The 25,082-nt window shown below is 31.5% G+C and overlaps 2 protein-coding genes across 2 annotated transcripts; one reads left to right on the top strand and one right to left on the bottom strand.

Moving 5' to 3' along the window:
* Positions 1-49: 49 nt before the first annotated feature.
* On the top strand, positions 50-3,459 carry LOC136069435 (probable sulfate transporter 3.5). Its single transcript, XM_065777964.1, has 8 exons — positions 50-192; positions 1,288-1,404; positions 1,483-1,609; positions 1,695-1,981; positions 2,308-2,498; positions 2,616-2,698; positions 2,861-2,937; positions 3,054-3,459. The coding sequence occupies exons 1-8, from the start codon at positions 115-117 to the stop codon at positions 3,231-3,233; spliced, it is 1,140 nt and encodes a 379-aa protein (XP_065634036.1). The 5' UTR covers positions 50-114; the 3' UTR covers positions 3,234-3,459.
* A 6,636-nt stretch (positions 3,460-10,095) lies between these two features.
* LOC111988838 (probable sulfate transporter 3.5) lies at positions 10,096-15,391 on the bottom strand. The gene is made up of 11 exons (XM_024020652.2): positions 14,995-15,391; positions 14,664-14,871; positions 13,972-14,143; positions 13,085-13,150; positions 12,883-12,996; positions 11,671-11,787; positions 11,466-11,592; positions 11,094-11,380; positions 10,577-10,767; positions 10,377-10,459; positions 10,096-10,214 (listed from the first exon to the last, which is right to left on the bottom strand). Exons 1-11 carry the CDS (start codon positions 15,305-15,307, stop codon positions 10,120-10,122), a joined length of 1,773 nt encoding a protein of 590 aa, XP_023876420.2. The 5' UTR covers positions 15,308-15,391; the 3' UTR covers positions 10,096-10,119.
* Between the last annotated feature and the right edge of the window lie 9,691 nt (positions 15,392-25,082).

Genomic DNA, 25,082 nt, shown 5'->3' with positions numbered 1-25,082 from the left:
TCTCTCTCTCTCTCTCTCTCTCTCTCTCTCTCTCTCTCTCTCTCTCTCTCATAATATTGTTCAACCATAAATTTCTAGGCAAAAAAGAAGCCGAAGCTATTTTGGGTGTCAGCTATGGCTCCACTGGTGACCGTAGTTATTGGTTGTCTCTTTGCTTATCTTGCTCACGCAGAAGATCATGGAATCCAAATTGTAAGTGAATTATAATAATAATTATTATTTTATTAATTTTCCTCTTAAGCTGTTTTTGCTTTTGTTAGATGACAATAATGATTTTTGCAGTGAGGCATATGTGGATCATTTTAAAAAAATTTAAATATATCTAATTAGGAGAACACATATCTTTACAAATCATTGATATATTTAAAATAAATTTTACCATTTTCCTTGATGTTTAGATTAGTCATAACTCATAAGTTATCTCAAAAAAAATTGTGAGTAATACAGTTGGTTAAGTAATAAGTCATCCATTTGACATGAAAGTTCAATATTATATCGTTGAATCTAAGATTCACTAACTCAAGTAATAAGACAGTCATTTGACGAGAGTGTTTAATATTATATATATAGTTGAGTCTAAAACTCGCTAACTTAAGTTTTTAAGTTAAAGTTGTATCCCAACATATTGTATTTAACCCTTGTTAAAAACTTATGGTTTTAAGTTTCAATTCTCACAAATCTAAAACCCCCAATAAATGATATCATGATTGAACGGACAGAGGTGGTGACTAGCATATTAACTCTACACATATTTAAGTAAAGGACCTAAAATCTAAATATGTTAGTTTTTTTTTTTTTTTTTTTTTTTTTTGAGAAACTAAAATCTAAATATGTTAGTTAAGAGGAGTGTGCATGTGTGTTGGTGGCTCCCATAATTGCGTCACATGTGAGTAGTAAGTTTGATTAAATGATAAAGGTGGGCCATTAATAGAATATTTTGTTCATTTAAACTTACTTAAACTTTTGAATTAAGATAGCTTCCTTGGATTGAGATCACCGCACAATTAACCCCTTCCTTCTCACAATAATTTTTTACCAATTTTATTTAGCAATTGCATCAAGTTCAATACCCTAGATATTACACCTTATATCAATCTAGCTTCCCTAACATGTTGTATTTAAACCCTTCACAAAGAGCCTCTTTTAAAATGACACTTTCAGTATGGGTTTTTATCCTAAACTCCTAATCATATATGATGCTTAAAGAATTGACAATTTTTATATAATAATAATTTTCTTCTAAATATATTTGATTTTTTACCTTTTCCTTTGTCCTTTATATGTTAGGTGGGACACTTGAAGAAAGGAATAAATCCTTCTTCAATTCATTTGTTAAACTTTGATTCTAAATATCTGCCAACAGTGGCGAAAGCTGGGATTGTAACAGGCCTCATAGCTCTTGCAGTAAGTACTTTAATCTTCTTCTGTAATAACATATAGATATATGAATGAAGTAGTCATTGTCTAAAATAATTCATGCAGGAAGGGATAGCAATTGGAAGGAGCTTTGCCATAATGAAAAACGAACAAATTGATGGGAATAAGGAGATGATAGCTTTTGGCTTCATGAATATTGTTGGATCTCTCACTTCATGCTACTTGACAACGGGTATAAATCACTCAAATCATTTTTGTGTTTTCAACTATGTTGAAATTTTATTCAGTAATTTTATAAATATAATATATATATGCAGGACCATTTTCAAAAACTGCTGTCAATTTCAATGCTGGATGTAGGACTGCGATGTCAAATGTAGTAATGGCAATTTTCATGGGGCTCACGCTACTGTTCTTGGCCCCTCTCTTTAGTTATACCCCTCTCGTTGCTTTATCTGCCATTATCATGTCGGCTATGTTTGGACTCATCAAGTACGAAGAAGCCTATCACCTCCTCAAAGTGGACAAGTTTGATTTTGTCATTTGCATGGCTGCCTTCTTAGGTGTTTCATTTGTAAGCATGGATGTGGGCCTCATGCTTTCGGTAATTTTTTTATTAGTTTGGTTAAATTAGTAATTTTATTTTCAAACTGTTTAATTTTATTCTTCAACTACTCCTATTAATTATGTCACTTTAGTCCAACAGTTCTCAAAGTCAAGTTAATTTAATTGATACCTAATCCCAATAACCACATCATTCACGGAGATGTATAGAATGACTATATATATTGATAAATAATGATAAACATTGAGGATGAAAATAAAAAAAAAAATTAAATACCAGAAATCAAAATAAAAATAAAAGTAGAATTTAATCAATTATTTTTTTAATAATTCTTACTTGACATTTTGTATGAATTTTCTCTTCAGGTTGGACTAGGTATAATCAGAGCATTACTATATGTGGCAAGGCCTGCTACTTGCAAGCTTGGAAAAGTACCAAACTCAATCTTGTACCGTGACTTTGAACAGTACCCAGGTTCAACAAATGTCCCGGGCATCCTTGTTCTACAACTTGGCTCCCCTATTTACTTTGCCAACTGCACCTATATCAGAGAAAGGTAATTGTATATTATTTTAAATTCTATATTAGTCCCTAAAGTGATAGAAAAAGAAGGGGGGGAAAAAAGGCTATATTGTAGTTAATATCATAACAGTTTTACTTGTACTTTGAATAGGATTTTAAGGTGGATTCGAGAGGAGCAGGCTAATATCGTGTCTAAGGGAGATATCCTTGAGAATGTGTTTCTAGATTTGACTGGTAAGGATGATTTTAGGTTCTCAATATAATTTTGAGTTAGAAAGAACTTAAAATTATAAAATTATAATTAAAAAACAAAAAAAAACAAAAAAGAAGAAGAAAAACAATCATATATCCATTATTCAATCAATCTTGACCAAAACAATTCATCTGTTTCTATAGGAGTGACTTCCATCGACGTGACCGGCATCGAGACCTTAATTGAAGTACATAAAACGTTGCAAGCAAATGATATTAAGGTAAAAAAATTATTATGAAATAACAGACCCACCCCCCCCACCCCCCCCACCCAAAAAAAAAAAAAAAAAGAGGAGGAACTATAGTCTAAATTGGATGCTTATTTCATGTTTTCCAGATGGCAATAATAAACCCGAGGACTAAAGTCATGGAGAAGATGATAACATCAAAATTCGTAGACACCTTCGGAAAGAAAAACATCTTCTTGTCTATAGATGCTGCAATCGACGCATGTCGATTTTCACTTCATAATTCGAAGCAACATAATAACGCCCCAATACAATCTTTTGTTGTTTAAGGTAAATGTATGTAGTTTCGGATTGTGATGTGTATGGGCCATGTTATTTGTAAATAAGAAAGGAACCTCTCCTTCTATCATAAACATAGCAATGGCTTCAATGTTGTATCATAGAATTTGGGGATCAACGTCATGTACTAATAAAAAAAATACCACATGAAGTTTTGTCAAGGGAGCTTCTCTTTTTATTCCTTTTAATAAAACGATCAATGTGTATTTTAGTACTCGTCTATAGCTATTTCCATTGTGCGTGTGGCCATTTTTTTTTTTCCCGTCAATTTTACTGCAAGATGCTGAAATTGTTCTGGCTCTGGGCTCAAAAAGTCTGGGCTAGCGTAGATATTAAAAAGCCCATTGAACAAATTGGGTGAAAAGAGGATCTCATCTCATTCTCATACTTTTTATTCATTTAACCTCCAAAACATTTTATTCAATCACCAATAAAGTCCAAATTCACCTTAATCGCCATCTGTTTTAAAGGTCTAGCTTGGCCAATCCCTTTGTCCCCCAAAAAAAGCGAAATAAAAATAAAATGAAATATGTGAATTATAATTATAGAATGAAATATGCCCAAAACCCATCTGCGTGATATTAGAGAAAAGGCATGACAATTATTGGCCTTGTTTTATGCGTAAAACTAAAAGGAAAGGCCACTTCAACACAAATCTATATCTATATATCTATATATATAATAATAGGTAAATCAGAGAGAAAATTCAATTAGATTTTAATTGGATTCTCAATTTTGCGCCACTTGTCCTAACCAAAACTCAAAAAAAAAAAATCTAATTAAATTATAAATTTGACTCCAATTTTGTGTCATGTATCTTATCTAAATTTTCTAATTTTTGTGCCCAAATAAATGATGCATTAATATTTAACACGGAAGCTAAGAAAACCACAATGATAATGCTCATTAGTCTAAACAAGAACATCTTACCTGCACACTTTTATGGATATTATAAATTGGACTCCAATTTTGTGTCATGTATTTTATCTAAATTTTTAATTTTTGTGCTCAAATAAATGATGTATTAACATTTAACACGAAAGCCAAGAAAACCACAATAATAATACTCATTGGCCTAAGCAAGAACATCTCACCTGCACACTTTTATGAGTAATCTCAATAGAATCTAGAACTCTTCTAATCCCACAACCAAAACAAAGGAGTCCAATGAGAAAGACTATAAAAGCAAAACATCATCTCCTCCTAATTCCATATTATCATCTCATGTCTCCTCCTCTCTCAACCTCTACCATCTAGATCCACACGCTACCCTCCCCTCCTCCTTACGATTTCTCATAGTAAGGCCGGATTCAAACACAATGTTCAATCCCACTCTTTCTTGCTTCACACTCTCATACATTAGTGCTTCATTGGCGCCTCCGAGAAGATTTCAAGCTCAATGATCAGTTTTTATTTTTTAATGTCCCTTTATATATTTTGAATAATAAAATGCAATATTCTCTTTTTTTTATTCATTGTTTTATCTAATGCTATCATATGTATGATAAACCAAAAAAAAAAAGACCAATAGCATTACTTAAATAATAAAATGAAATATATATTTCCATTGTTTGATTTAATTTTATCATCCGTGTGATAAACCCAAAAAAACAAAAAAACAAAAACAAAAACAAAAACAAAAACAAAAAAATTGGCCAATAGCATCATTACAATTAACCAGTATCGTGCGGTAGCACGGGGTTATTACTAGTTGTATGTCATGCAAGTGATTAAAAAAAATTCATATTAGTGTTGAAATACATCAAATGATTTACCAATAAATCTATCAAGATTAGAGGTTCCTCGAATAGGAAGGAGCATGGAATCAGGGACGGAGGCATAGATGGTTGCCCCCCCTAATTTTTTTAAAAATAAATAAAATACTAGTATTATATAGGTACTAATTTTAATAATTTTGTTCTATAAAATTACACTTTATCCCCCTTAACAATATCATTAATTCTTTTACGAGTAATTCTATAGCCACAAATTTTCTACAATATTTTTACAAACCACTGAGGTAGTAAATTATTATTAGTTCGCATCTAGGCTCGTCACTTACATCACTTTTTAACTTACTAATAATTGCTCACCACATTAGCAATTTGTAAAAAAAAGTTTGTAGTTTTAGCATTTTCCTCCTTTTAAAGGCCATAAAAATATATATATATATATATATATATACACATATAAAATAAAAAATAAATAAAAAACTTGATCTAAAATCTAAATATAATATACAAGCCCAAAAAAAATTAGCCAAACAATAAAATTACCAGTAGTAAAACTAAAAACAATTAAGCTTAATCTACAATTTTACTTAAAACAAACAGCCCGATCCTTTAAAAATTTTTAAATGAAATAATTTTGTCCTTACTTAGAAGAAAGGCACACATCAAAAACACACAAAAATAAATAAATAAAACCCATTAGCAGTTAAGTAGCAAAGCCAAAAGCCAAAGCTCTACACGCTGTCAACAGCAAAATTGCCCCCCATATTCCAAGTCCTGACCCCATCCCTGCATGGAATGGTTTTGTTGAAAGACAAGCACAATCTATGGCAAACCACCAGTTGTGCCTCACTAATACGAGGCAGGTGCCCAAGGATAGACACAGTTTCCTCCATTTTGAAGGAGTAGTGTATGGGCCACAAATTTTCGTAAATGTATGGTAAAATGATCTTGAACTTAATTTATTTCCACACCAATCAAAAAAAGTTTTGAATTGAGACCACCTTACCATCACAATCAAAATAAGTGTGACTTTTATCCAACGGGGATGGATTTGCCTTTTGGACGCACGCTAGATCAAATGGGCACCAATTTCAAAATGAAACCACCAATAGTTCCTTAGCCATGGGACTCGCTAATTGATGTGGAACAGCAAATGTATGGTCCTAAATTATGTGAGACAATGTGACCTATGTATAGGAAACTATATCCAGAAGGTATTGATAAATAATATGCCTTCCCCAGATGTTATAAAATACTTAATTTTGTCACTTTTCTAGTGATGATGATGATGACACAACTATGGAGCATATAAGTAAATTTTTTTTCTAATGATGATGATGACACAACTACGGAGCATATAAGTAAATTTACCGCCAAGGTGTTAATTTTTTAAGAACACTCACATCAATAGATGTATAATAGAAAAATGCGTACAATTTTACCTAAAAATGATTCACATTAATCAATGTATAATTATATAAATTTACAAATCTACTACAGTAATTATGTAAATTTACACTGAAACTATTCATTTTACATTTTTTTTTTTAACGTATCTAAGGATGAAAGAAGAGAGTAGACAGTAGTTGTTGTGTGTGAAAAAATATAAACAATTAAAAGAAATTGACATTTTAATTAAATGTAGTATAAAATAAATAATCTAACGTGGGTTGTTATGAAAAATAAGTATATAAAATAGAAAAAATATGTTTTTAAGCTAAAATAAACAAAAACAAAAAAAAAAATTGTACGTACAAATGCTCTAACCATGGATATTATAACTTAAGTGTTTTCCAAAACTCAATAACTGGCAAGTCTTGTCATGGTGTACAGCTTTACCTCTAATTCTATTCATACTTGAGCAAAATTGGAGAATATGTTTCAAACACATTTTTTCCAAGACAATCAAGGCATTTGTATGGCTGTTCATGCATAATTGAGACAACAACTTGGAAAGTCCGCAGATCAGTTTAATTATGGGATGCAAAAGGTAAAAGACCAAGTGCACTGCCAATTTACCCTAAGTAGAATATGTGAAATTGACACAAAATGTCTATACTTTAAATTGCAAAAGAAATTTGGAAGGCGTGACATTTTTTTTTTTTGATAAGAGGCATGACATTTTTTGATTTGTTTGAAATATCTCAAAGTGTTACTCGGTATGAAAATATATTCAGATAGAAAATCATAGAAAATATTCTTCTAATGGAGCCTTTTATCATCAAGATGTAAATTATGAAATTGATGTAGCACAATTTATTGGAAAAAGACTTGCAATGCTTTAGATGAGAAAACCATTCGCAGTCAAACAAACAGTCCAACATCTGCTACTCGAAACGTATTAATTCTATAGAAACAGAGGACATTATACATATGATATGATTACAAATCAATTTGGTAGGTAAGCATATAATTCCATCACTCAAAGAGATTCAGTAGTGAAATTATTGCAAGTGCTATTAGTGATTATTCATTCACATTCAACGAATAAGTTTGTTGTTTTCCGTAATGTGATTCAAGCTCGATTAATTAGAAATTGTTGTTTTTTCCTGATTCAACCAAAGAAGTAATGAAAGCATTGAAAGGGATTCAAATGTTGTTTCCTTTAATTTTACGACTTAGCTTAATAAAGCCAAAATGTGTGATACAGATATTATGCCTTACAGGTTGATAATGTTATTTTTGGTGGCCGATCAAGTTCAAATGACAGTACAGAATTAAAAAACTGGAACCCACCAAAATATGCAAGTACAAATAATAGATAAAGATAATTGTTTGTGTGATCATCATTATAGTGAAATTTTGGCCTGATATAAAGCAAATCCATTATAAGTTTGGTATCAGAATACCTACGCGAGTAATGTTAATGGCTATGCTAAAATTCAACTACTAACATGCATGGGCCTGAAAAAAGTCTAGAGCTAATCTATATCCTAACAAGAGGAAAGGAATAAAGGACATCAATTTGGTGCATAAGCCTTGACTTAAAACCAGAGAATGGCCTGTAACTTAGACCATTTCAAGAATGACCGAAGCTCTATGGTATTTCTGGATACAGGGAAGAAGCCAAACCGTATTTGCGTTTCATCATAAAGAAGTATAGTCATAGGGATTTTAACATAACATTGATAAATGCCTAAATGGAAGGATATCATCCCCTTCCCACAAAAAAAAAAAAAAAAAAAAAAAAAAAGGGCAGACCAAAATTTTATTAGACATAATTTAATAACAATAGAGGAATGTACTATATAATTAAATGTCTTATTAAAAAAAAAATGTAAAAACTAGTAAAATTTCTACTTAACAAAAAGTTTTTTTTTTAAGTTACTAAGGTTTTTTTTTTTTTTTTAGGGGAAGTTACTAAGTTAGTAAGACATGAATACATAAATATATAGAAAATATTAGCTTATAATTTATCTTGGGGGAAAGGTTTAGCTCTATTAGAAATACTAAATAATTGTATTATATTTCTCAATGAAAGAGTATACATGAGTGTTTTTATATAAGAGGCATATGAGTGCAGTACAAATAAGAGTGTAGTACAAGAATGTGTGTTATACAAGTAATCTAGTTGGGTCTAAAGCCCACAACACTATACACGTTAACAGTCTCCCTCAAACTCAAGGTGAGATGAGACCAACTTGAGGTTGTCAACCAAAGTACGAAGGCGTCCCTTAGGATGTGACTTGGTAAAGATATCTGCAAGTTGATCTTTAGAGGAGACTGAGATCAGTTTGAGAGCACCATGGACAATCGATCTCGATGTGTTTAGTTCGTTCATGGAAGACATTATTGTGAGCAATATGAATGGCACTCCAATTGTCACAATAAAGAAGAGTAGCAGAGGATGTAGACACACATAAGTCTTTGAGAAGCCATCGTAGTCAAAGGAGCTCAGATATGGTATCAGCAAGGGCACGATATTCTGCTTCAGTACTGGAACGGGCCATATGAGTTTGTTTCTTACTTCACCAAGAAATCAGAGGAGAAGAACCAAGAAGAAAGATAATAACCAGTGATGGACCTGCGATCAATGGGATTTCCTGCCTAATCAGCATCAAAAAATGCACGGAGAATAAGAAGAGACTGAGCAGAGTAGAAATGCCTATAGAAGAGAGGGCCTTTTAGGTATCAAAGAATGCGTAGAACAGCAGCATAGTGAGTCGATCGTGGAGCAAACAGATACTGGCTCACTTGGTGAACAGCATAGGAAATGTCTGGACAAGTGACAGTAAGATAAATTAGGCTGCAACCAAGCATTTGTAAAAAAATGGATTAAACAATGGTTTCCCCCCCCCCTCAGGGACTCAGATGCGCATTAAATTCAACTAGAGTGTCAACAGTCTTACTATCAGTGAGTCCAACTCGAGACAAGAGTTTAGACGCATACTTGGCTTGAGTAATATAAAGTCTATCTGTAGAATGAGTGATTTCAAGACCCAAGAAATAGCTGAGATGTCCAAGATCTTTCATCTCAAACTGCTTACTAAGAAAATCCTTGAGTTCTTAAATGCCACTGAGGTCATCATCAGTTATGATCCTATCATCCACATACAAAATAAGTAAAATAGTGTCTTTGTCAGTGCGATGAAGAAATAAGGCATAATCATAATGACTGGCCATGTAACCCAAGCGAGAGATAGTAGAGCTAAATTTGGCAAACCAAGCTTGTGGAGCTTGTTTAAGACCATAAAGTGCACGTCGAATGTGACAAACCTAGTTTAAGTCAGCAAAGAGACCAAGAGGAGGTTGCATATACACTTTTTTACTTAAATCCCATTAAGGAATGCATTTTTGACATCCATTTAAAAAATGTCTCATTTACTAGCAGCAACAACAGCTAAGAGAGCACGAATAGATGAGATTCGAGCAACCGAAGCAAAGGTCTCTTCATAATCAAACTCATACTCCTGTGTAAAACCTTTTGCAACAAGACGAGCTTTGTAGCGCTCAATGGACCCAGCAGAGCGAGTCTTAATCTTGTAGATCCACTTATAACCAACCACAGATTTTTCGGGGAGGAGTGTCACCAAATCTCAAGTATGGTTTTTAGATAATGCATCAAGTTTCTCTTCATTGCAATCTGCCAAAGGGGTCAGTGGACAGTTTGGGTGGGGGGGGTGGTGGGGGTGGGTCTGTTATTTCATAATAATCTTTTTACCTTAATATCATTTGCTTGCAACGTTTTATGTACTTCAATTAAGGTCTCGATGCCGGTCACGTCGATGGAAGTCACTCCTATAGAAACAGATGAATTGTTTTGGTCAAGATTGATTGAATAATGGATATATGATTGTTTTTCTTCTTCTTTTTTGTTTTTTTTTGTTTTTTAATTATAATTTTATAATTTTAAGTTCTTTCTAACTCAAAATTATATTGAGAACCTAAAATCATCCTTACCAGTCAAATCTAGAAACACATTCTCAAGGATATCTCCCTTAGACACGATATTAGCCTGCTCCTCTCGAATCCACCTTAAAATCCTATTCAAAGTACAAGTAAAACTGTTATGATATTAACTACAATATAGCCTTTTTTCCCCCCCTTCTTTTTCTATCACTTTAGGGACTAATATAGAATTTAAAATAATATACAATTACCTTTCTCTGATATAGGTGCAGTTGGCAAAGTAAATAGGGGAGCCAAGTTGTAGAACAAGGATGCCCGGGACATTTGTTGAACCTGGGTACTGTTCAAAGTCACGGTACAAGATTGAGTTTGGTACTTTTCCAAGCTTGCAAGTAGCAGGCCTTGCCACATATAGTAATGCTCTGATTATACCTAGTCCAACCTGAAGAGAAAATTCATACAAAATGTCAAGTAAGAATTATTAAAAAAATAATTGATTAAATTCTACTTTTATTTTTATTTTGATTTCTGGTATTTAATTTTTTTTTTTATTTTCATCCTCAATGTTTATCATTATTTATCAATATATATAGTCATTCTATACATCTCCGTGAATGATGTGGTTATTGGGATTAGGTATCAATTAAATTAACTTGACTTTGAGAACTGTTGGACTAAAGTGACATAATTAATAGGAGTAGTTGAAGAATAAAATTAAACAGTTTGAAAATAAAATTACTAATTTAACCAAACTAATAAAAAAATTACCGAAAGCATGAGGCCCACATCCATGCTTACAAATGAAACACCTAAGAAGGCAGCCATGCAAATGACAAAATCAAACTTGTCCACTTTGAGGAGGTGATAGGCTTCTTCGTACTTGATGAGTCCAAACATAGCCGACATGATAATGGCAGATAAAGCAACGAGAGGGGTATAACTAAAGAGAGGGGCCAAGAACAGTAGCGTGAGCCCCATGAAAATTGCCATTACTACATTTGACATCGCAGTCCTACATCCAGCATTGAAATTGACAGCAGTTTTTGAAAATGGTCCTGCATATATATATTATATTTATAAAATTACTGAATAAAATTTCAACATAGTTGAAAACACAAAAATGATTTGAGTGATTTATACCCGTTGTCAAGTAGCATGAAGTGAGAGATCCAACAATATTCATGAAGCCAAAAGCTATCATCTCCTTATTCCCATCAATTTGTTCGTTTTTCATTATGGCAAAGCTCCTTCCAATTGCTATCCCTTCCTGCATGAATTATTTTAGACAATGACTACTTCATTCATATATCTATATGTTATTACAGAAGAAGATTAAAGTACTTACTGCAAGAGCTATGAGGCCTGTTACAATCCCAGCTTTCGCCACTGTTGGCAGATATTTAGAATCAAAGTTTAACAAATGAATTGAAGAAGGATTTATTCCTTTCTTCAAGTGTCCCACCTAACATATAAAGGACAAAGGAAAAGGTAAAAAATCAAATATATTTAGAAGAAAATTATTATTATATAAAAATTGTCAATTCTTTAAGCATCATATATGATTAGGAGTTTAGGATAAAAACCCATACTGAAAGTGTCATTTTAAAAGAGGCTCTTTGTGAAGGGTTTAAATACAACATGTTAGGGAAGCTAGATTGATATAAGGTGTAATATCTAGGGTATTGAACTTGATGCAATTGCTAAATAAAATTGGTAAAAAATTATTGTGAGAAGGAAGGGGTTAATTGTGCGGTGATCTCAATCCAAGGAAGCTATCTTAATTCAAAAGTTTAAGTAAGTTTAAATGAACAAAATATTCTATTAATGGCCCACCTTTATCATTTAATCAAACTTACTACTCACATGTGACGCAATTATGGGAGCCACCAACACACATGCACACTCCTCTTAACTAACATATTTAGATTTTAGTTTCTCAAAAAAAAAAAAAAAAAAAAAAAACACTAACATATTTAGATTTTAGGTCCTTTACTTAAATATGTGTAGAGTTAATATGCTAGTCACCACCTCTGTCCGTTCAATCATGATATCATTTATTGGGGGTTTTAGATTTGTGAGAATTGAAACTTAAAACCATAAGTTTTTAACAAGGGTTAAATACAATATGTTGGGATACAACTTTAACTTAAAAACTTAAGTTAGCGAGTTTTAGACTCAACTATATATATAATATTAAACACTCTCGTCAAATGACTGTCTTATTACTTGAGTTAGTGAATCTTAGATTCAACGATATAATATTGAACTTTCATGTCAAATGGATGACTTATTACTTAACCAACTGTATTACTCACAATTTTTTTTGAGATAACTTATGAGTTATGACTAATCTAAACATCAAGGAAAATGGTAAAATTTATTTTAAATATATCAATGATTTGTAAAGATATGTGTTCTCCTAATTAGATATATTTAAATTTTTTTAAAATGATCCACATATGCCTCACTGCAAAAATCATTATTGTCATCTAACAAAAGCAAAAACAGCTTAAGAGGAAAATTAATAAAATAATAATTATTATTATAATTCACTTACAATTTGGATTCCATGATCTTCTGCGTGAGCAAGATAAGCAAAGAGACAACCAATAACTACGGTCACCAGTGGAGCCATAGCTGACACCCAAAATAGCTTCGGCTTCTTTTTTGCCTAGAAATTTATGGTTGAACAATATTATGAGAGAGAGAGAGAGAGAGAGAGAGAGAGAGAGAGGGAGAGAGAGAGAGAGAGTAATTACCACATATCTAGTCAATTGGAGAAAAATAAGGAAAACTATACCCACAACTGCACTCTCCCATCTCCACTGTACAATAGAAGATCAAATGTCATTATCATCGTTTGAGTATCAATGTTTATTTCTTGTTTCTCGTTTTCTTTTTTAAAGGAAAATACTAAAATAATACTAATTTTGTTATAAAAAATTCGCAAACGGACCTAACAATTGATGTTACATTAATAGCATAATAAATACATTTAAATATTACTTTTTTGTATTATATTTAAAAGTTGAAATATTAATTTATAAGACTTTAATGATAATTTTTTTTTGAGAGCTAAAGCAATGAATTCATTAAGATGAACACCGATTCCTTTTGTATGATGACAGAGTTATAACATGGGATTTCCTCTAGCTATACACACTCAGCATAGAATCTATAATATTTGATATTTATGATTATAGTTAATGGGATTACATTTGCGATTCTAACAATTATAAGAAAATATTGTAATACATATTAACGATTGTAAATAAGTATTTTTATAGATTTTTTTTATTAAAAAAAACTAGAAGTGTAGTTTCTAAAATATCTTGATATATTTTCTATCTTTCCAAAAAAAAAAAAAATATATCTTGATATATAAGAGAGTGTTCAAATATGACTTTTTATGAAATTTTTATCTCCAAAAAAAGTATTTTTCTTCTTCAAAAACAGTACCATTTGTTTTATGTGATTGTCATTTTCTGGTGACATTTCATGAATCACCATATGATGTGAGTTCATTCGCATAATGGACTCAATCAAATTAATCCCGAACCTCAATCTCAGTTTGGATCAAGGAATTAAAAGCAAACAAAATTTATTTATTTATTATAAGCTGGGGTGTCTCCCAGAAATTACAGACCTCCTTTCTATTCTTAATGATTGCATGCATCACCGAAATGACATCTGTTTTGGTGGTAAAATGGTTCAATCCGAAAAACCCCTTTAACTGTTGCAAGCAGATTATCGTAGCCGTCCCTCCCATAAAACCAGTTATCGTGGAATGCGACAAAAAGTCTACCAAAATTCCTAACCTGCACCAAAATCATCTTTCATTTTATTAACAGCCGCCACACCAGAATACTAATCATAATGACTTTTTTCTATTAACAAAAATAAACAACAACAACGTATACTACTAATATTTCTATCTTCTGCTGTCAACATAATCATTTTAGATACAACTTCTATCTTTTTCCTTCAACATAATCAATTTAGATACAACTTCTTAGTGTGCATGTGCAGTACAATAATTTTTTTAATTTTAAATAGAATTGTATGCATTTATTAATATATTATCTTAGAAAAGTTTTAATACAATTTTTATGAAAAAAAAAAAACTATTGAAGAAAGATAATGTTGCGTATATTTTATTGATTAATATAATCATTGGGAGGATAATACTTTAATTAATTTTATCCTTTTTTGTTCCTTTCAAGAAAAAAAACAAAAAAAACTCAATATAAATAATCACGAAATAAACTTTTAAATGAAAAAGGATTCTGTTCCGAAAAACAATCCATCTCTTTAATTTTCTCTCTATTATTAACTCACCTTAGAAAACCTAAAGCAGTTTGAAAGATTCCGGTGATGAGCGTGGCAGTGAAAATCAACTGGAGATACAATGCCGGGTTATCTTTTGATGATACCACATCATCAAGGGTTGATGATAAGAGCAATGATGCCGCTGCTACAGTTCCAACTGCAAGATGTTTCGAGCTTCCGAAAACAGCGTATAGAAGAGGTGGAACAAAGCTGGAATCTACAACGAAAAAAAATAGCCAAATCATTTATAATTTTCTACAATTTCATGAGATAAATCTTTATATATGATATAAATATCTTGAACGTTGTGTGTGCCAAAAAACTTAAACATGGGTCTTACAGAGGCCAATGATTGGAGGAATTTCAGCAAGTTTTGCATAGCTAATTCCTTGAGGGATGGCAAGGCTTGTAATGGTGAGACCAGCCAGGATATCATATCTAAGTAAACGTAAATTGTACTTAGGAAGCCATTCAAGGATTGGGATAAAGTATTGTAGAGCTTTGGCGACACGGCGGGTTGGTTTATCGTCCTTGAATTGCCGGAAGGGATCGTCAGGGAAGAAAGTTTCTTTCAGATCCGATTTCAACGACGTGGCAAAGTCTCTAGGGGGAGCAAAGTTTACCAGGGGTTCAGGATTGATGGAATTATCCATACCACCACAAAAGTAAGAGAGTGGGTGAGAAAGTAGAGAATGTTGGGGGGCTTAATTAGTGTGTATAAAGGATGGAGTTTGCATACATATTTATAGGCACAAATTAATGGAGAGTGATACACGGGTGATAAAGCTTGGATAAGGAGGAGTTTGACGAGCTTGAGTGACGCAGATAAAATTTTGTGCTTTGGTTTGACTTAAACAATTTTACACATACTTTTTTTTTTTTTAGGGAGAGAGTTTTAATCTATGGTGTTCGCTCTTGATGCTAGCATTTTATCATCAAACTAAGACACCAATCAATTTTTGGTTTAAGCGGAAATTGAATCTCAAATTTCTTATATAACCACCAAAGACTTTATTAATTGAACTAATTAAAACCTACTAAGATAACACACTTGTTGAGATTGTAAATTGTTTGCATCGCTTTCATAAGAAATTACTATTCATACTACTTTTAATTTTTATTGTTCGCAACCTACAAAACCATAGGGACGTAAGCTTTTGCCAAGTCATGCAATATTCCTTGAGAAGGAAAGGAAAATCTATTATGTTAAACGTATTAATTAATTGTCATCTACTTATGTGTTAATAGGTTAAATGATATTATTCCATTTATTATATTAATTATCTATATATGATGCAGTAATTATTTATATAACATAAATTAATTTATTTATTTTCTATAAAATTTATATAAGAAAAAAATTTATTTGGAATGCTAATTATAAATAAATAAATAAAAACAAAAATCATTGATTTGGAATATGACACTCTTCCAACTGTGTAATGGCCCAAATTCGTGCTATATAACTAAACATAGTAAATGTATTTTCTTTTTTTCATGTATTAATCATTTATAGTTGATGAACTAAATATTTATATAAAAATATTTATTATTACTTTCCTAAGATTTATATTTAAAAAAATTGTTTCTTGCTCAAATTGAGTTGCTTTGACAACAATCTAAATAAAGTCTAGCAAAAGGTAAAAGAAAACTTAATAACACGCTACATAGATTAAAAAAAAAAATCTTAAATTAGTGGAAATAATTAAATATTTATGAATTTATTCAAGCAATTGTTTCATACTTTAAATGATCTTATTTTAATAATTTGTGCTTCCTTTTTTTTTATTTTTTATTTTTTTTTATTTTATGATATTCAATATAATTTAATTGATTCCCAAATATTATAACACATAATAATATAGGCATTGGATCTAAGATAAGTGTGGGGGGAAAAGCCCAAAGCTACTCGATGGGCCGGAACCCATTGATTAAGGGCCATGGTGTCTCCGAGAATTAATAGATGGTTCGGGCGGCCCACCTAAAGCAAGAAGCCCTGAAGCAGAGGCGGAGTGTCGTCCGAGGAGGCCACCATTTATCCGAGGATGTCCTTCTCCTCAGCTATGATGAGCTTTGATCAAACGAATGTGTGAAAAGTCCGACTAACCTCCCCAACAATCCCAACGGTGATGATGGACTCTGGGTGGATCCGGAAATGATCAGAACTAGAAAATATTTGAAGGAAAGGCTGGTACCACCACATTTAATACGCTGCAACAGCTTTTCTGACCGCATTTATGTGGAGAAGACCCCTGAACAGTGCGACCTCAGCTACCGCCACTCACAAAGAATTAAAGTAGACACACGACATGACATGCACTCGAGTGGACGCGTGGATGAAGAATAAGTGGACGATGGAGATTATAGGAAGGGATGCTATATAAAGAAGAAGGGTCCCTGATAATAGGGGGGGAGGAGGAGAGAAAGAGAGAGAGAGAAAAGCTTTACTGTAACTTTGAACATTGTAATCGTTGTTTATTCAATAAAACACCTCTTCGGACATTCATTCATGGAGTTATCCGATCTTTAGTTCACGTTATCATTGTTGCACGTGATCCAGCTGACTGTTCTGTGCTTCATAACCAGCCCAGCTCTTTCGCCCACTCTCTACAAATTCATTGTTCTGGACTCGTTGGGCCCGCAACCCATATCCTTTGGGCTTGGGTGACAAAAAACAGACCCTACAATAAGGTTTTACAAAATGTTTAAAATATATTGCACATCTCTTGTAAGATATCGATTAGTTATTATTAACTGTAATTGTAAAATGTTCAGCAGAAATGAAAAGTCCCATATATTAAAAACGATTCACAGATCCAATACCATTCTCTAAACGTTCAATATGGCTGAAAAAGATAGCAAGCAAATATGTATCTGAAGATCACACAAAAAAGGTAGTGAATTTAAAAAACAAAAAATTGCTTAGATAATCGATTGTACTTTGCGCTTGTGATTTTTTCACTCTTCTATAGATACTAGAATATGAAACAAAGTCTAGCAAAAGATTAAAATAATAATAATAATAATAACATGAAATAAAGAATAGCAATAATTGTATGCTTAGAATAATTAAATATTTTTCAATTTATTCAAATAATTAATTCATATTCTTAATTAAATTCTAGCAATTTATGCTTCTTTGCTTTTGCAAAAATAATAACAATTACACACATATATGAGATTAAATTATACCTAATATAAGAGTTATAACTTACAGCTTTTTTAAACCATAAAATTTTAAAATATGTAATAGTTTTTCATACATACATACATACATATAATATATATATATATATATTAAAATCTAATTAGAAATGGACTTTTTGATTTTTGTACCTAATAATTCACTTGCTACAAAAATTCGAAAATTAGATAAGACACATGGCAAAAAATTGAATTACAATTGAAATCTATTTTAAAATCTAATTATATATAGACTCTTCAATTTTTACACCTAATAATTCACTTAGCATAAAAATTTAAGAACAAAGTTTAACTACAAAATTAGTTGTAGTTTCAGTTTATAACCTTACTCAATTTCTTTTTATTAGAGGTGAATTTTCACAAATCCACCATTGGATTACATCTTCTTCTTATATCCTCCATGTTGGCAAAATTTCTAGAAAATTTAAAATCAATAACTATGCCATCAATCAATTGTTTAAATTGTAAGTTTTTGTTGTTTAAAATTATGTATAAAATATAATCTTATAGATCATACAATAAATAATATTCGATTGTCACAAAATTTGACATATGTATTAAAAGTGTAAAAAAAAAAGCAATCTAACGGTTAGATTTTTAAAATATGTAATAATATTAATGATATTGAGTAAGGTTGTAGCCTTAGACTACAACTAATTTTGTAACTAAACTTTGTCCAAAATTTAATTAGTATATGAAATTCAATTCACAACTGAGGAATAATTCTCTCATGTATAAGTTTCTAAAAAAAATCTCATGTAAATGTCAGACACATAAGATATTTCTCCACAATTAATATAGTTTATTATTAAATAAATAAATAAATAAATAGATCATAAGTTAAAAGCTTGTCAACATACTTTTTTTTTTTGGCTTTATTTGGCCAATGTTAATGTTAGAATATATTATATATTAGTATTATAAATATGTAGTCCATGAAATATATCAGGATATTGTCGTAAATATATGTCAATCATGATTTAAAGAATAACATAGATTGTTGTGATTTTGAAATACCATAAGCTATTGTGATTTTAGAGTTACTATTTACTATATTAACTCTAATGTATTCTTATATATATATATATATACTATATTAAATTTATTGTCTAATACATATTTCTGTATAATAAAATTTAATCATTTGAGTTTTCTCAACAAAAAAAAAATTGTAATCATTTGAGACTTTCTAATAATTCTATTGTAAAGGTACACCCTCGAGCTGAACTACGTTAATTCTATTCCTATCTTTTTTTTTTTTTCTCCGTTAATTTGCATGTTAAATCTATTATTAATTTCTCTTTTTCTCCATTTGCTTATTGTTTTTTTTTTTTTTTTTAGGGTCTGTTTGGATGTTGCTTGCAAGGACTAGATTTGAACTCCTAGTATGAACTTTAGCCCAAAAAGCCAAAAACAATAAATTTGTAGAGAATGAGTTAAAAAACTGGGCTTTAATGAATTAAGTAACAAGCCAATAGATTTTTATGACGAAGAAAAAGAGATAATAGACATTCACTAAAGAAAAATGTCCTTGGTAAAATCTGAGGAGACTGATTCTTAGGTATTACTATTAGAGCTTTATTACAAGTCTGGTTTTGGATTGTTACAGTGTTCCTTCCTTGATTTTCCATCCCTCTCTTATGGAGGGTCTCTTACATTATATAGATCCTCTTGATCCATCTTGATCCTACACTTGTTGATCGTTTGAGCCATTGCTTGAGTACCTGTCCCATCAGACACCCTCTCTAGTTTTGTGTAAGTTGTGGTAGCCAAGACAACACTATTCAGGGTCTTCTCCACATAAATGCTGCCAAAAAAGTAGCTGCAATGCATTTAATGCCGTGGTAGCAGCTTTTCCTTAGATATTTTTGGGTTCCATTCCTTCTCGTATGTTCATAAGGCACGTCCTTATTACTGGAGCTTCTACGAAGGTTACTTTTATTGTTAGAATACACATTTGAACAATATCTATCATACCCAAGGAAGAATTCCTTATCGGACCACCTTCCATTCATTTCTTATTTATGAGACTTTGAACTGGAATCCCTCGTAACTATTTATCCCTCCTCAGATCTGTTAACGTCCTCGGACAAAACCCAAGGCCCAATATATGATTTTGGGCCCTTATCCCTACATCATTTATTTTGCTAAAATTAAAAACTTATTGCTGAAAATTTTGTAAATAAAGGGTCCATTTGGTTCGCGTAAAATAATTTTCGGAAAATAGCTTATTTTTCAGAAATGCTATTTTCGAGAAAAGAAATTTTTTTCAAGTGTTTGGCTGTATTATGAAAATTGTATGTAAAAAATATTTTCATGTGTTTGGTTCTATTCTGAAAATGCTATTTTCCTACTATTTTTCACATTTTCTCAGTTATTTTCTCATCATCCAAACAAATTTTATTACAAAAAATTTCAAAATCACAGCCAATTCAACAACAAATTCCGACAGCAAATTTCGGCAATCAAAAGCCACAACCACCAAAACATCACCACCACACCACCACAACAACAACAACAATCAAATTAAAAAAAAAAAAAAAAAAAAAAAAAAAAAAAAAAAAAAAAAAAAAAAAACCTGAGAGATCGAGGAAGAGAGAGCGTGGAGGCGATGGGTCGGCGGTCAAAGGCGATGGGTTTGGTTCGTGGATCAGCGAGCTTGAGGAGGCGATGGGTCTGGGTTTGTCGGTTCGTGGGTCAAAGGCGATGGGCTGCTCTGGGTTGCTCATGCTGTTGCTCGTGGGTCTGGGTTCGTCGGTTCGTGGGTCGGCGGTTGCTTGTCGGTCTAGGTTCGTCAGTTCGTGGGTCGGCGGTTACTCATGCTGGCTTGGTCTCTCTCACCAGCGGTTCGTGGGGCTTGGTCGCTGGTCTGGGTCTCTCTGTCTCTCTCTCTCTCTCTCTCTCTCTCTCTCTCTCTCTTTGTGCTCTCTCTCTCTTTTCCGGAAAATTTCATTTGAAGTGAAAATAGAAGGGAAAACAATTTCAGCTTTGACTTACGGTCAACGGAAATGAATTTCCGAAAATGCTATTTTCCATGCGCAACCAAACACCCGCATTTACGGAAAAGTATTTCCGGAAGTAATTTTCAACCAAAACAAACGCAGTCAAAGGTAAAAATTAGTTGAAATAGTATAGTAGGGCTCATAAATAGTATCAAAAAGTGCATGAGGCCTATAAATAGTAGCAAAAATAAGCTAAATAGTAAAATAATTTATAATTTTCATTGGTTCAGTGTGCGTTTACATAGAGCCGGCTCAATAAGTGATGCAATTGTCTGAGACCCTCAAATAAAAGAAGGCCCCCACTTGTAAAAAAAAAAATATATATATATATATATATATTTATCTGTATATTTAATTAAAAAAAATTTAAGCACTTTTATTGGTCAATAAAATGCATAAGACTCCATTATATCCTAAAATGCAGAAAATTTAGCCATATAATGATAGGAGTACAGGCTGGACTGCACAGGCCGCACTGCACAAGCGCACAGCAGCACAAACTACACAGTGCGCAACTGTGTCGTGCAGCCCACAGTTACAACTTATAAGACAACCTGGTTTCTTTTTTTCTTTTTCTTTTTTTTTTTAATTTTTTATCTGAACAGAGTTTATCACTTTATCTATTATTATGAATTATTGCACTAATTTTGCATCTCCAAAGATAAGAAAAATAGATTTTAAATAAAAAAAATCAATAGATATATATACATATATATTATTTGATCAATATTTAAATATAAAAATGTCTCACTTAAAATTTTTGTCTAAGGTCTCTAAAATTGTTGAGTCAACCCTGCGTTTGCGTAGTGGCAAGTGTGTGTTTGCATTTTTGGCTGGGTTTCACAGCACTGTTCATGACCCAGCCAAACTCTGCAAAACACCAATTTCTAAGTAAATTTAAATCTTATGACATTATGCACATATTTAAAAATTATTTTGTTATAATATTTTTAGTAAATAAACGATATCCAGACCCTTATTATAGATTAAGAGTCAACAGTCAACATCTAGCCTACAGTTGAGGGTTAGCTTTGTCTAGTTATCCTAGTAAGAACAAAGTCTGTCCATGGTTTATTGGTTGCTACTTGCTACCAGGGATGGTTTATGACATTTGATACTTTTTAAGAATTGAACAGAGTACAAACGACAAGATAAAAAAAAATCATAGGTGATTTGGCTGTATTCATGGGTCTTGTTAACCGTGCTGCACGATAACCGTTAATGTGATATAAAATTACAATAAAATACTCAAGTTTTAAGAGGAGTAGGAAAAAGCTGAATATGTGATAGGCGCCTGTCAGCTTTGATGGAAATATCTAAGTTATTTTGCAACCAAAATGCCCTTTAGTTTTTCCAATACCTTCGTCTAATCGATTAGCTTTATGCCTTTTATCTCTAGTCACCAATTTTTTTTTTCAGTCCTTCTAGAGGATCAGAGACTCCATTTTTTTTTTTTTTAAGAGTAATGCTAGGCTCCCATTATTTTTAAAACAAAATATAATGGAAATAGTTTTTTTATAACAAATTTTATAATATTTTTAAAGTGATCAATTAGATATTCTAAATTCAATCATCATGAAATTGAAAAGAAGAGAAAAAGGAATATATATATATATATATAATATAAAGTGTGTGTTTGGCATGGCTTAAAAAAGTCAGTTTTTTTTTTTTACTATTCAGTTTATTTTTGCTACTATCTATTAGTCTCATTGCACTTTTTGATACTATTCATGACTCCATTGTATTATTTTAATTACATTTTAGCTTTATCTACAGTACTTTTAGCAAAAAAATTTCAAAAATAAACGAAAAACCTTTTTTTTTAGAAATTAAGCACTGCATATAACAAAAGTAGATAGGAAAACCTTAATTGTGTTAATTAATTGTCAGGTACTCATGTGTTAATAGGTTAAATTATATCATTCCATTTATTATATTAATTATCTATATATGATGCACTAATTATTCATGTGGGGAAAATTTTTGTCTCAAGATTAAGTGTTGTACTTGTAATCATTTTTGGCTTGGAGAGTCCCACATTGGAAGAATTTCCTTCCTCTTTCTACCTTATAAGGCATGAGCCAATAGAGTTAGAGTACTACTATGATGCACTAATTATTCATGTGGGGACAATTTTTGCCTCAAGATCAAGTGTTGCACTTGTAATCATTTTTGACTTGGAGAGTCTCACATTGGAAGAATTTCCTTCCTCTTTCTACCTTATAAGGCATGAGCCAATGGAGTTAGAGTACTATCTTATAAGGCTTGGAGAGTCCCACATTGGTACTCTAACTCCATTGGCTCATGCCTTATAAGGTAGAAAGAGGAAGGAAATTCTTCCAATGTGGGACTCTCCAAGCCAAAAATGATTACAAGTGCAACATTTGATCTTGAGGCAAAAATTGTCCCCACAATTCATATAACATAAATTTATTTATTAATTTTCTATAAAATTTATTTGGAATGCAAATTATAAATTAAAAAAATCATTGATTTGGAATATATGACTCTCTTCCAACAGTGTAATAGCCTAAGTTCGTGCTATATAACTAAACACAGTAAATGTATTTTTTTTTTCATGTATTAATCATTTATAGTTGATGAACTAAATATTTATATAAAAAAATTTATTATTATTTTTCTAAGATTTATATTAAAAAAAATTGTTTCTTGCTCAAATTGAGTTGCTTTGACAATAATCGAAATAAAGTCTAGCAAAACGTAAAAGAACACCTAATAACACGCTACATAGATAATAAAAAAAAAAAAAAAAATCTTAAATTAGTGAAAATAATTAAATATTTATCAATTTATTCAAGCAATTGTTTCACATTTTAAATGATATTATTTTAATAATCTGCGCATCCTTTTTTATTTTCATTTTTTATGATATATGAAAGGGAGAAAATATAAAGTTCTCGGCACTAGTTCGAGGAGCTTTAACTTATTATTTCCTGAATGACAATGACCATGTTTACAAAATTAGCTCAGAATGCTATAGTGTTTTCTTCTCCTCGAATCCTCTTTTTTGGCGCTTCCTCTTTCTTATATACTACTTTCCTCCTTCATCTCCATCATACACGTGCTGGTCAGATCTGCTGTTGTTGGTTTTTGTCACATCAACCTCCTTCCAAAGCTCTTAGATAGTAGCTGTGAGTCTGAAAAGCTACTGCTCAGATATGATTTCTACATTAATGTGGTCAAATGGTTAGTTGTGGAGCATTTAATGTGGAGGCAGCAAGTTTTCCTGAAATTGCTCTACCGCCATCCTCTAGTGTGCTTACTTGTTGTACTTATCATTTTTCTTGGAGTGCTTTAGAAGATTGTTTTTGCCAATAAATCACTTTCCTCCTATCTCGGCTTTGACTATCTGAGGACATAGTTGTCCTCGGCAAGGTTTCCAAGGTTGTCATGATCACCGCTACCTTCTTCATATGCGATTGTAGGCCTCGGCTTGGGTCTCAGGCCCAGTATAAGGGGCAGATGTATATTGTTGGACTTTGTGACCCCACATTTATTTTTGCAAAAATAACACTCCTTCCATCCCAATTTGTTTGTTTTATTTGAAAAGTCAAATTTTTTTAAGAGAATATCATTTATTGTTAGTTTATCTTATAAAAATCTATAAGTTTACAAAATTACCCTTAAATAAATTTATTAGCTTTTTTTTTTAAGAGTTATTCTTAATAAGGTAACTAAAAAGGTGTCCCAATTAGATTGATTTTTTAAATATTTGTTAGTTTTCTTTTCAAATAGTTTTGAAAATAAAGTATGAGTATAATAGGAACATTAGTAAATTAATAACTTTTACTTTTAGAAACATGACAATATTTTGGGACATCTTAAAATGGAATAGAAGACAAACAAACTGGAACAGAGGGAGTAACAATTACACACATATGTGAGTTTAAATTATACCTAATATAAGAGTTATAACTTATAGCTGGAATTGGACTTTAAAATGTAATAGTTTCTCATATATATATATAAATATATATCGTAGTGTGTGTGTCTATATATATATATATATATATATATATTAAAATCTAATTAGAATTGGACATTTTGATTTTTGTACCTAATAATTCACTTGAAACAAAAATTTAAAAATTAAATGGGACATATGACACCAAATTTGACTCAAATTTAAAATTTAATTAGATTTTCTCTCAGTTTTAACTTTAATTTTACACACACACACACACACACACACACACATATA

The sequence above is a fragment of the Quercus suber genome, unplaced genomic scaffold, assembly GCF_002906115.3.
Source record: "Quercus suber isolate HL8 unplaced genomic scaffold, Cork oak 2.0 scaffold_170, whole genome shotgun sequence".
Lineage (NCBI taxonomy): Eukaryota > Viridiplantae > Streptophyta > Magnoliopsida > Fagales > Fagaceae > Quercus > Quercus suber.
The sequence above is the reverse complement of the archived record's forward strand: the minus strand, read 5'-3'. Positions and strand labels throughout refer to the sequence as shown.

What these genes read in the sequence shown, in the direction of transcription:
- LOC136069435 (XM_065777964.1), top strand. Translation starts at nt 115, where the DNA reads ATGGCTCCACTGGTGACCGTAGTTATTGGTTGTCTCTTTGCTTATCTT. An exon ending in AAGATCATGGAATCCAAATT is followed by an intron (nt 193 to 1,287) that starts GTAAGTGAATTA and finishes TTTATATGTTAG; the next exon opens with GTGGGACACTTGAAGAAAGG. An exon ending in TGTGTTTCTAGATTTGACTG is followed by an intron (nt 2,699 to 2,860) that starts GTAAGGATGATT and finishes CTGTTTCTATAG; the next exon opens with GAGTGACTTCCATCGACGTG.
- LOC111988838 (XM_024020652.2), bottom strand. Translation starts at nt 15,307, where the DNA reads ATGGATAATTCCATCAATCCTGAACCCCTGGTAAACTTTGCTCCCCCT. An exon ending in TCATTAAGAATAGAAAGGAG is followed by an intron (nt 13,151 to 13,971) that starts GTCTGTAATTTC and finishes TCTATTGTACAG; the next exon opens with TGGAGATGGGAGAGTGCAGT. An exon ending in AAGATCATGGAATCCAAATT is followed by an intron (nt 11,788 to 12,882) that starts GTAAGTGAATTA and finishes TTTATATGTTAG; the next exon opens with GTGGGACACTTGAAGAAAGG.